General features: G+C 38.0%; 1 protein-coding gene across 1 annotated transcript; it reads right to left on the bottom strand.

Annotated features, from left to right (window-relative positions):
• Window positions 1–11,285: 11,285 nt before the first annotated feature.
• Window positions 11,286–13,360, bottom strand: LOC114271775 (uncharacterized). Its single transcript, XM_082889011.1, has 5 exons — window positions 13,172–13,360; window positions 12,545–12,991; window positions 12,410–12,503; window positions 11,665–12,156; window positions 11,286–11,569 (listed from the first exon to the last, which is right to left on the bottom strand). Exons 1-5 carry the CDS (start codon window positions 13,358–13,360, stop codon window positions 11,286–11,288), a joined length of 1,506 nt encoding a protein of 501 aa, XP_082745137.1.
• Window positions 13,361–13,835: the final 475 nt, after the last annotated feature.

The raw sequence follows: 13,835 nt of genomic DNA, 5'->3' as shown, positions 1-13,835 counted from the left end.
CAACAGGCTTTGGGGACTGAATTGAGACTGAGCAGTGCCTATCACCCATAAACAGATGGCCAAACTGAACGATCGAACCAAACTCTAGGGGATATGCTCAGAATGTGTGTGTTAGACTTCCAAGGGAATTGGGAGACCTATTTGCCATTGGCTGAATTTGTGTATAACAACAGTTACCATTCAAGCATTGGAATGGCACCTTACGAAGCTTTGTATGGAAGAAAGTGTCGTTCTCCGATATGTTGGGCTGAAGTAGGTGATAGACCTTTGTTGGGACCAGAACTGGCGCAAGAAACAACTGAGAAAGTGAAATTGATCCAGCAACGTCTGAAAACTGCACAGAGTCGGCAGAAGAGCTATGCCGATGTTCGAAGACGAGATAGGGAATATGAAGTTGGGAACCATGTGTTCATAAAGGTGACCTCGATGAAGGGTCAAACTCGGTTTGGTGTTAAGGGCTAGTTGGCGCCAAGATATGTTGGACCTTATCAAGTCCTCGAAAAGATCAATCCAGTATCGTACCGGATAGCTTTACTACCGGTAATGGAGCATATGCACAATATATTTCATGTATCGATGCTTCGAGAATATTTGAGAGATCCATTCCACGTCTTTGAGCCAACACATGTGCTTTTGAAAGATGATTACACCTACGAGGAAAGACCTATCCAGATTGTGAATCGGAGGATCAAAAGACTGAGAAATAAAGAAATACCACTAGTAAAAGTTGACTGGCAAAACCACGAAGGAACCTATGCAACTTGGGAAACCGAGGAAGACATGATGAAAAGATATCCAGATTTGTTCCCGTTGGACCCAATGTTGTTCCAGAATGAAGGTAATTCGAGTTTGGGGACCAAACTCTTTTAAGGGGGGAAGATTGTAATAACCCCGACCTCCGATTAAAGCTAATCCATGATTATTTATGCCTAACAGTAATTTAGGAAGGATTTGGAACTAATTTGCATGAGTATTGCATCATCTTTGTATTTCTATCTGTTAGGCGTAGAAAGATCTGTTCATATTTTAATTTCGGTTCACTAATTGAGAGCCTTATCGGCGTCCGAATCAAGAATCGGCTTGTGTTATGTGCTAGTTAGGATTTATAGAATTTTATGGTAGATTTAATTAAAGTTCGGTTCGGAACGATTAAACTAGATTAAAATAATGCTATTTATTCACTTTTTGATCAATTATCACTTATGGACCACTTTAGACTCCACTAGCTCACATTTTCATTTCACTCCTCAATTCCTCTGATGCAAAACGTGAGAGAGAGAGAGAGTTGAAGGGAAGTTGGATTCAACAAGGGATTTGCTTGGAGTTTAGGAGGAATAGAATGATTTGCATATTAGAGCCTTCACATTGAGGAATTCAAGACTTGAGGTAGGCATTCACCCTATTAATTATGGAATTGATTTGTTAATGTAAGAATTCTAGTGAATTAAATGGACTCATGTTAGGTTTAAGCTAAGATTGGTGAATTGAAGCTCAATACATACTTGCATGTGTAATTCATAGCACTTGAGTTGTTCTTCTAAGGAATCCATGCATGCATGCACAAATTTCCATGTTTTGAGTTGGAATTCTAAGATTTCTTCCATGCATGTATCAATTTCACTCATATTATAGCCATTCAACTTATTTTCCATCTAATTATTAAGTTTTGTTATGTTTTGGAAGGTTTGAATTCAAAGAGGTTCTTGCATGTTGAATTAATAGCATATTCATAAAGTTTATGTTGATTTTGCACAAATTGGTTTACTCTTGGGCCATGATTTCTTGAATTGAAGCTTTAAACATGTTTTTTTATGGGTTACCAAGTGTTTTCCAAAGTTTTGGCCCAGAAAATTAAGTTTTGGATGGTTGAATGTTGAATTTCATGTTTGGAGGTCAATCTGGATTTTCCAGAAATTTGACCCACGCTCGAGCGTGAAGCCCGAGTACATGCACTTCCGCTCGAGCGGTGAGAGTCATGCTCGAGTGTGAAATGCATATACCCAAAAGTTTGTGTGTTTTGCAGTCCGCTCGAGCGGGGAAAGTCACGCTTGAGCGAGGGTCTGTGTCACACACTCGAGTGGGGAACGAGCGCCCGTCGAGCTTGAATTTCCTACATCTAGCACTTTTTCATAAGTTTGCAGTTTGCTCGAGCGGGGAAGTCCATGCTCGAGCAGGGCTTCTTTTTCTGCATGTCCGCTCGAGCGGGGAAATCCACGCTCGAACGTGGAGCTTATCTTTAGCAAAATTTGAGAAATGGTTTTCAATGCATTCTTGCATCCTCATTCCATCCTAGGCATTCCTAGGCCATAATTAATACCCTTTAATGAGGATAAAAGATCAGAAACACACTAAGAGCCAACGAAATAAGTTTTGTACAATTAGAACGTGTGTTTCAAGTGTGCATCTGTTATGTGTTGTGTAGGTCACGTGCCACATACTGTTTGACCAAGTTTACTCTGTCTGTCTGTCTCAAGGCCCACTGTGAGTAACAACTCTATAAAGTTATGTTTAACTTAAGTATTTTCTGACTGGTATAGTATGGTATGATCTGTTTTCTGAAATGCTATCTTACGAATTATCAATGAATGTCCAATTTTCTGAAAAGTATTTGTGGTATCCTTAGTTCACGTGGCCCTCGCCCGAGGGTAACAATACCGCGGCCAATCTGCACGTGGCCCTCGCCCAGGTGTAACAATATCGCGGCTAATCTGTACGTGGCCCTTGCCTGGGGGTAACAATACCATGGCTACTTACACGCAAGATATGGACCCTTATGGTCGTTGGTACCAACTATGCATGTGGGTCTCTGGACCAAATTGATCTGATAGCTAATGGGTGTACTACGTATGATCTTATGCAAAATTTGAATATGAACATGAGTGTGTATCTGAATCTATTTCTGTTTTGAAGTCTGAATATGTTCTGATTTAATTACTGGATTCTAACTTGTGTTGGATATCATTCATACAACCCCTTTACTCCGTTATTATTCACTGGGCTTTCGCTCACAGTTTATATTATATATGTAGGTGAGTCGGCGTGTGACCAGGGCCAGAGTTGACGGCCTTCTGTTCTGTTTTGTCAGTCAACTGTTGCGCCTCCCGAGGAGGTTCTGGTCGAAGTCTAATGCTATGGCTGTTTTTTTTGTATTCATGCTAGTCTCTATATGTGTTTTGTAAAGACAAGTCTTGGGATGTAATACTTTGTACATATTGGTGTCCTTTGGCTGGCATGCTTATGTATATATATAAGTTTTGAAATGTTCCGTTCCATATACGTTATCACAGCTCATTGGATCTCGTCTATTTTGTATTATTGCTTCCGCAGCCCCTTATTATTTTCTAATTTGTTCAGAGGCCTTTGGTAATCCACAGATTACTGGCCGGTTACGGTGCTAAACCTACAGGGGCAGGTTTGGGTCGTGACACATGTGGAAATTCTCATGTAAATGATCTCAAAACTCAATGATATGGACATGCATGCACACATTGCTACTCAATTCAACTCTTTAGGCTATAACTTGATTCTAATCTCCAATATTTCCATGAACCATGCAAGAAACAACTCAAATTCAAGTTCAAGAAGGTGAGTTTCCTACCTTAGGTCTTGAATTCCAAGTATGCTAGCTCAATTTTGCAAATCTTCTTCAATTCCTCTTATTTTCAAACAAAATTCTTGTTGAACTCAAATTTTCTTCCAACTCTCTCTCTCTCTTGTTTTGGTCTTGAAGGTGGATGAAGAATGGTATGTCAAAATGTGAATTAAGCTCCAAACAAAGTTTTAACAAAGTGGCCCACTTCAATAGTAAAAATGTAATAAACTCTGACTAATGTAATTTAACTTTATTTATTCTAATTTAATCATTCCAAATTGAATTTTAATTAAACCTACCATAAAATCACATAAATCCTAATTAGCATAAAATACTAATCAATTTCTGAATCGGTCGCCGATAAGGCTTTCAATTCGCAATTCGAAATAAAAACATGAACAGATCATTCAGTAATCAAACAGATAGAAATACATTTAAAGCAACATGCTCATGCAAACAGATTAGGATTTCATTCTAATTAACTACTTATCATGCTCAATCACAGTTTAACACTAATCAGAGGTGAGGGTTGTCACAGTCTTCCCTCCTTAGAAGAGTTTGGTCCTCCAAACTCGGATTACCTTCATTTTGGAAGAACACTAGGTCCAGGGGGAACAATTCAGGATATCTTTTCATCATATCGTCTTCCCTTTCCCAAGTGGTATAAATGCCACCATGGTTTTGCCAATCCACTTTTACTAACGAAATTTCTTTATTTCTCAACTTCTTGATTCGTCGGTCTACAACCTGAATAGGCCGTTCTTTATGAGTGTAGCCATCACTTAGCACTACACGGGTAGGCTCAATAACATGGAAGGGATCCCGGAGATAATCCCTCAACATTGAAATATGAAAGACACTATGCATATGCTCCATTTCCGGAGGAAGTGCTACTTGGTATGCTAACTAGATTAATCTTTTCAATGATTTCATACGGCCCAACATATCTCGGTGCTAGCTTTCCCTTAGCCCCTAAACGAGTCTGTCCTTTCATGGGTGTCACTTTAAGAAAAACATGATCACCCACTTCATATTCCCTGTCTCGCCTTTGGACATCCGCATAACTTTCTGTCGGCTTTGTGCGGTTTTCAATCTTTGTTGAATCAATTTCACCTTGTCGGTAGTCTCATGTACAATTTTGGGCCCAAGCAAAGGCCCATCTCCAACTTCTGCCCAACAAATAGGAGATCAGCATTTTTTGCCATATAAAGCCTCGAAAGGCGCCATACCAATGCTCGAGTGAAAACTGTTGTTGTAGGCGAATTCAGCTAAAGGTAAATAACTTTCCCAATTTCCTTGGAAATCAAGAACACACATATGCAGTAAGTCTTCCAGAGTCTAGATGGTTCTTTCTGATTGGCCATCTGTCTGAGGATGGTACGCACTACTCAGTCTCAATTCAGTACCCAATGTTGTTTGCAGACTTTGCCAGAATCTCGATGTAAACTTCGAATCCCTATCAAAAACAAAAGACACAGGCACTCCATGCAATCTGACAATCTCATCAATATAAATTGTAGCCAATTTGTCTGCATTATAAATTGTTTTGACAGATAAGAAGTGAGCGGATTTAGTCAATCAATCAACAATAACCCAAATTGAGTCCATACCTTTACTGGAGTGAGGTAATCCGACAATGAAGTCCATAGTAATATGTTCCCATTTCCACTTCGGTACCAGTAAGGGCTGAAGTAAGCTTGTGGGTCGTTGATGTTCAGCTTTAACTTGTTGACAATGTAGACATTTCGACACAAAGTCAGCAATTTCTTTCTTCATTCCCGGCCACCAGAAATTAAGTTTCAAGTCTTGGTACATTTTTGTATTTCCTGGATGGATGGAAAGTTTTGAATTGTGGCCTTCCTGCAAAATTCGCCTTTTCAGTTCAGACTCATTGGGTACACACAACCTTCCTTGAAATTTCAACACATTGTTTTCAAATTTAAAGTCCGGCCTTGGTTTAGATTCCCGTTCATCAGTGATCTTCTTCAAAAGGTCATCTAGGTGTTGTTTCTCTTTAATCTCCTCAATGAGAGCCGGCTGAGCAGAAATAGCATCCAATGTTCCACCTTGTTCTCGTGAAACAATCTCAACTTCAAATTTCTCAAGATCACACAGTAGTTCTTTCTGCCCAGTGAGTAAACCGGCCAAAATCCTAATTGATTTCTGACTAAGTGCATCAGCAACGGTGTTAGATTTCCCCAAATGGTAGAAAATTTGTAAGTCATAGTCTTTTCTCAGTTCTAATCATCTTCGCTGCCTCATGTTCAACTCTTTCTGTGTAAAGAAATATTTCAGACTCTTGTGATCTGTGTACACTTCACATGTTGCCCCATATAAATAGTGGTGCCAAATTTTCAATGCGAATACCACTGCAGCAAGTTCTAAATCATGAGTGGGGTAGTTTTTTTCATGTGGTCTCAGTTATCGGGAAGCATACGCAATAATTTTACCATTCTGCATTAATACACATCCCAAACCCTTATACGAAGCATTACTAAAAATAATAAATCCATCCGTACCTGAGAGTAGGGTAAGAATTGATGCAGTCGCAAGTCGAGTCTTTAACTCTTAGAAAGTTGATTCTCTCTGATCGGTCCAGTCAAATGATATCCCCTTTTGAGTCAACTGGGTCAATGGTAGAGTAATTTTGGAGAAATCTTTCACAAACCTTCTGTAGTACCCGGCTAAGCCCAAGAAACTTTGAATTTCGGTGACATTAGTCGGTGTAGGCCAATTCACCACTGCTTCGACCTTCTGTGGGTCAACTGAAATGCCATCCTTACTAATCACATGTCCCAAAAACATAACATTATCAAGCCAAAATTCACACTTTGTTAGTTTTGCCTACAGTTTCTGTTCTCTTAAGGTCTGTAAAGCAATTCTCAAATGACGTTCATGTTCTTCCTTACTCTTGGAATAAATCAAAATGTCATCTATAAAGACAACCAAAAATTCATCGAGGAATGGTTTGAAAACTCTGTTCATAAGGTCCATAAATGCAGCAGGCGCATTAGTAACTCGAAAGGCATGACAAGAAATTCATAAAGTCCGTAGCTCGTTCGGAAGGCAGTCTTTCCAATGTCCTTTGTTTTGACTTTCAACTGGTGATATCCGGATCTAAGGTCAATTTTGGTGAAAACCTGAGCACCTTGCAACTGGTCAAATAAGTCATCAATACGAGGCAATGGATATTTGTTTTTTACTGTTACCTTGTTCAGTTCACGGTAGTCAATGCAGAGTCTTAGCGAGCCGACTTTTTTTTTCACAAATAAAATTGGTGCGCCCTACGGTGAAGTACTGGGCCTGATGAACTTCTTATCCAACAACTCTTGCAGTTGAATTTTCAGTTCTTTTAATTCGGTAGGTGCCATTCTGTACGGAGCTTTAGAAACTGGTTGTGTACTCTATAACACTTCAACAATGAACTCTATCTCCCTATCAATCAAATCCCTTGGCAGATCATCTGGAAAAACATCTGGAAATTCTCTGACTATAGGAATACTGTCCACATTAGCTTTAGTATCAATAGGTACAGTAAATATGCAACATAAATACCCTTTACACCCCTTTTTAATCAATTTAAAAGCTTTCATAGACGAAATCAGATACGGGGGAGGTACTGTACCAACTCCGTTAAATACAAATTCAGGCAATCCAGGTAGATGAAAAACAACTTGTTTCGTTACACAGTGTATGGTAGCATGATATTTTGTTAACCAGTCCATTCCTAAAATTACATTGAAATGATCGATATTCAAAGGCAGTAAGTCAATATACAAAAGTACATCCCCAATAACAATCTCATATGCAGGATACACATAAGCACAAGTCATGGGTCCCCCAGCAGGTGAAGATACAGCTAACAAATAGTTCATGGGTCCTAGTGGTCTATTTAATTTTCGTGAAAAAGCATGCGAGACAAATGAATATGTAGACCCCGAATCAATCAGAATATAAGCATTTTGGGCACAGATTGAGAGTATACCTGACACAACTGTCTCGGTGTTCTGCACGTCTCTTGGTACAAGTGCAAACACCCGGCCTTGCCTTAAAGGCTCCTTTCCAGTGGCTTTAGGGTTGGGTTTTGGTGTAACAGTTGATGATGCGGCACTAGCTGCAGCCTTACTATTGCCTTGAGATGTGGAAAGGCAATCTTTTACCATGCGGCCCACCTTGCCACACCTATAACATGCACCAGAAATTCTATAGCAAACCCCTTTATGCCTTTCGTCGCATTCGGAGCAGGGTGGTATGGAATCATTTCCCTGACTAGAACTATTCGTTGACCCTGTATTTTGCTTTTTATTCAATGAGTTATTTCGGCCCTTTTTGAAATTGAAGCCTCGCCTTTTATCCCGCCATTCAGTTACCGGTGACTTAGTCTGTTACAATGTAGTAATATTTGCCTCGGCCATAATTGCTCGGTCAAGGACATCCATATATTTGAGTAGTTTCAAAACATTAATCCGATCGAGTATCTCGACATTAAGCCCGCCCTCAAACTTCCTGGCCTTTTTATAATCAGTATCAACCATGTGTGGCGCATATCGGGCGAGTTCAGTGAACTTAGATTTATATTCTGCTACGGACAAGGTACCTTGTTTCAACTGTTCAAATTCAGTCACCTTGCAATCTCGGACACATTGGGGAAAGTATTTTTCGAAGAAAGATTCTTTAAACTGAGCCCAAGTCATAGCATTGTTGGTGTCACGGACGAGCATCCACCACCGTCTGGCCTCTTCTTGTAAAGTGAAGGTAGCCAGTAATACCTTGTGTGTTTCAGAACACAAAAACACTTCAAACAACTTTTCGGTTTCTAAAACCCATGCTTTAGCCTTTAGCGGTTCAAGGCCTCTTTGGAATGATGGTGGCTTTATCTTGTTGAACTTCTGTGTTAAAGCAATAACATCATCATGAACATTCGGTTCTGGTTGTACTAGAGGAGGTGGGGGCTGTTGGTTCTGTTGTTGTCTTAGGGCCTCAGTCAACAGTTTCACCATTCTTTCTAACCTTGCCATTCTTGCCTCAGATGATTCAGATTCATCAGCATTTCTTGCATTCTCCATTTCACTATATGCAATATGGTAATAATAAACATAGGAAGTTGCATACTTAAACACATTAGCACACTAGCACATATATTCATATCATGGCCACACACACTTTCTCATGCTCATGCAATGCCCTAATTACTTTTCTAGGACATTCTATAGCTCATTTGGACACATGTGTGCGTTATAACTCGTGCTCAGATACTACTCTGTCACGACCCAAACCCGCCCCTATGGGATTAGCATCGTAACCGGCCAGTAATCCGTGATTACCAAAGGCCTGCTTAACAGTAATGACAGTAATACAGAGTAAGGGGCTGGTGAAAGCTAAACAGTAATTAAAAAGATGTCCAATGAGCTGTGAAAATCTGAATGCAAAAAGACTTTTATGAACAAGTCACATTCATAACCAAAACATATGTACATACATCATATACACAAATATCCAGGTTAGGGACCAAGTCCCTTCACCATAACTGTACAGTCGAAACTTATTCAGTCGGTACCAAACAGAGACAGAAGGGTGATTCTGAACACCCCAAAACAGCTTTAGCTTGAACGAGCTCGGAACCTTGAAGTGAGGCACGATGGTTGGCTTGACAAAACGAGAGCTTAACTTGAGGCTCCTAGCTTCGGTCCGGTGCCTAGACACCTACATATAAATATAAACAGTGAGTTAAAACCCAGTGAATAACATATGCGTAAAGGGGTTAAGAATGAATGTCCTTTCATTAATTAAAACAGTCATTTGCATAAGTAAATCAGTTATTCAATCAGTGGCCCATATTTCATGCCATATCAGTCATTTAGAATTCATAACAGTCATACGTGGTACGTCCAATAGCAAAACAGTACAATAGGTCTTAATAGACTGAACAGTCAGTTGATGGCCATCAGAACAGTAAACAGTAGTAGTTCCAAATATTGGAACTGATAGAGATCTCTGTAATAGTAGCAGTAACAGTAAATTGCTATGGATGCCACGAGTACAGTTTATAAATAGGACAAACATTCATTCAGTAAGTAATGTCATTTCAGAAAGCAGTACAGTCAATCATTCAGAAATAATTATAATTGAACGTATCTTTACAACATTGTTACTCACAGAGTACTAGGCTATAGACAGGCTAGTCAGCGTCCTCAGATGCCAACCATACACAGTTGCAAAACGAACACACACTAAGTTACACACTTGAGATTAATAACTTAGCCCCTTAACTTGATTCGGTGTGGTTCTATAACATTATCCTCATTAAGATGCCTTAAACATAGCCTAGGAATGCCTAGGATGGAATGAGGATGCAAAAATGTGCTTTAAAACACTTTTCAATTTTTTTGCTGAAACAGGGGTCTCGCTCGAGCGTGGCTTTCTACGCTCGAGCGAGCTTACCAAAACAGAGGGGTCGCTCGAGCGGTCTGTAAAAATGAAAAAAGTACTGGTTGTTGAAATTCTCCGCTCGATGCTCGCTTGAGCGTGAGACACAGCTCTTCGCTCGAGCGTAGGTCTCGTCGCTTGAGCGTGCGTCTGCATGCACAAAAACCTGAGAGCTTGTAATCTACGCTCGAGCCAGCATTCTGTCGCTCGAGCAGGGCTCTGAACAAAAAGATGGTCGCTCGAGCGTGGAATCCTTCGCTCGAGCGTGGAAGCCAAAATCTGGAATTTCCAGATTTGCTCCCAAAGCTCAAACCAAGAATTAAACTTATCAAAACTCAATCTTTTGGGCCAATTTTTTGGAAAACACTTGAAATCTCATACTACAATACATTTTGAAGATCAATTTTGTAAAATCAAGCCCAAATGTGAGACAATTGAACACAATTTTGAATGAAACTTGAAGAATAATGCAAGAACATCACATGTATGAGTTCCTATGGATTCCAATGCTCCAAAACATGGTCAAATGCAAGATTGAACTCTAAGACATGGTGAATTCATGGACTACAACCAAAATATGGACATGCATGTGGAAATTCTCATGTAAATGATCTCAAAACTCAATGATATAGACATGCATGCACACATTGCTACTCAATTCAACTTTTTAGGCTATAATTTGATTCTAATCTCCAATATTCCTATGAACCATGCAAGAAACAACTCAAATTCAAGTTCAAGAGGGTGAGTTTCCTACCTTAGGTCTTGAATTCCAAGTATGCTAGCTCAATTTTGCAAATCTTCTTCAATTCCTCTTATTTTCAAACAAAATTCTTGTTGAACGCAAATTTTCTTCCAACTCTCTCTCTCTCTCGTTTTGGTCTTGAAGGTGGATAAAGAATGGTATGTCAAAATGTAAATTAAGCTCCAAACAAAGTTTTAACAAAGTGGCCCACTTCAATGGCAAAAATGTAATAAACTCTAACTAATGTAATTTAACTTTATTTATTCTAATTTAATCATTCCAAATTAAATTTTAATTAAACCTACCATAAAATCACATAAATCCTAATTAGTATAAAATACTAATCAATTTCTGAATCAGTCGCCGATAAGACTTTCAATTCGCAATTCAAAATAAAAACACGAACAGATCATTTAGTAATCAAACAGATAGAAATGCATTTAAAGCAACACACTCATGCAAACAGATTAGGATTTCATTCTAATTAACTACTTATCATGCTCAATCACAGTTTAACACTAATCAGAGGTGAGGGTTGTCACAGATAGAATGTGAATAAGAATCACAATAACTACTAACACGATAGTAATCATCAAGAAAACAATTCAGATCCTTTCCATTGATCTTTATAGCATAAAAACCATGTTTGCAAGGGAAAGAATCAATTTCCCACAATCGACAAGAACAAGAACGTTTCCCAATATCAACCATAAGTGAATGATCCAATTGGATTTCATAAATGTCATCGCTACATTTCTTAACTATCCATTCTTTTGTATCATTAAAAGCTTCTTCTAACTTTTTCTCTGCAAAAGGACAAATAATATGATTCCACTATTCCCAACTTCTCTCCTTCTTGAAAATTGCTCCATTAGTTTCACCCATATAGCATCAACAAGACTAGTTGAAAACAAATGGCGTTCATCCCTAATCCATGAATTAAAAGATTCTGCAGCATTTGTGCACATTTCACCATACCTCTTGCCTTGAAAATAAGCGTTATACCAACACTCATTCGGAAAATCCTCAAGAAACTTCTTAACACTACGACCACAACGACCACAACAACCCTTAAATTCTTCAAATAGCTCATTAAACAACTCAATAGTAGGAACATATGCACATCTACTAAAAAGAGTAAGCAAAAACTCTTTAGATTCACGACTCTTCACTGACAAATAAGTCTTCAAGTTTGTCTTCAAATGCATTAGACAAAAAGAATGAGAAGAAAACAGAAAGACCTCAGCTAAAGCTTTCAGCAAACCTCCATGTCGATCAGTAACAAACGCAATATCCCTCCCCAGAGTCAAAATAACAAATAACTTTGGCAAGAACCAATGCCAACTGTCATAACTTTCACTATCAACAATGACAAAACATAACGGATAGAAACCTACAAACAAAATATATATTCACGTTATCAATAACAAATAAAAAAAATTACAAAAAGAAAATCAAAACACAAAGTATATAACATATAGCACCAGCCATAGATAAATTTATCACTGTATAAATATAAAAATTTAACAAAAGTATACATCATAAATTTATCACTAATAGATTGACCATACTCAATAATCTCCAGTAACAAAAATGATAGAATTATCACTGTTTTAATAATAATAAAAAATAGACACAGAATATACCTTGGTTACCATCTTTTGCCGTAACAGCTAATAAACAACCTTTGTGTTTTCCTTTCAACAAAATTCCATCAAGTATCAACACAGGTTGACAATACTTGAAACCATAAATACATGCCTCAAAAGCGAAAAACAAACATTTGAAATGTCTTCCTTTACTATCAATATCAAATTCCATATCAAAACACTCCCCGGATTACAATCATTAGCGGCATCAACATACCAACGAAGGTCGTCAAATGATGATGAATAGTCACCAAAAATAAGACATCTTGCTTTTTCAACACCCATCCAAGCTCGCCGATAAGAAACTTCTGTTCCATAATAGTCCTTGAAATCACAAACCACCTCACCAACCGATGTCAAAGCCTTATTATGAATATCACTTGAAATTAGCCCACCAATCATACTTGAAGTCATCCTAGCATGTTTAATTGTACGAAAAGAAGATCCACAAGTATGAACATCATCAAATTGTTTAATAACAAAAGCTTTACTATAATTTTCCACTCTAGCATACACGCTCCATAAACATCCCAAATCAACCCTTCTCTTACAATGAACAGTGACACGATCCTTATCATTCTTAACAAAATCAAAATCAAAACCGAAATGAATAGAATACTTTGACAACTCATCTCGAAATTCAACAACTCCTTAAGCTAACCTTTGTCCCACTCCTTTCATACAATTAACCCACCCATCGGAGAGCAAAGGTTTCCGTTGATTTGAATAAAATGAAGGTAAAAAATCAGTTTCACAAACAACACTACTACTACTACTATTAGCTTCACCATCACAAATCATATAACCTTCACCCAAAGAACAACACTTTACAAAAACATCAATACGATGAATATCACAAGAAAGTGTCAGTCCAACCATAACCTCCAAATCCTCTTCGCTTTGTAGACCACAACAAGAATGTCCAGGCATTGAATACGATATATTCATAGAACTACCAACTAACTCACTCCACTTTGCACACAATTTATATACTAAATCCTTGAAATTAAATTCATCATTATACTTGATAACAAATGTTACATCTCTAAACTTGCACAAAAGAAACAAAAAATTCTCTATCACTATAAATCCTACAACAAACAACAATTATATTTCAACAAACAACTCTAACACCCCTAAAACAAAATCAAATACAGTGATAAAATTATTAATCAATTCAAACACATCAAAAAACCAACACTAATAACTTTAACAGTTAACACCACCAAAGACCAAGAACAGTGAATAAGGCTTACACTTATTAGACATGGTAACTCGATTTGAATCTTACCATTATATTATGCAACATTTTCATCTCCTATTCCCATACTCACACATAAATTTATCACTGTTGAAAAAGTTAATCCAACAACACCCCCAAAATACTCAGTGATAAAATTATCACTGTATAAAATAACAAACC

Source organism: Camellia sinensis, chromosome 9, assembly GCF_055761805.1.
Source record: "Camellia sinensis isolate YWXY chromosome 9, ASM5576180v1, whole genome shotgun sequence".
Classification (NCBI taxonomy): Eukaryota; Viridiplantae; Streptophyta; class Magnoliopsida; order Ericales; family Theaceae; genus Camellia; species Camellia sinensis.
The sequence above is the reverse complement of the archived record's forward strand: the minus strand, read 5'-3'. Positions and strand labels throughout refer to the sequence as shown.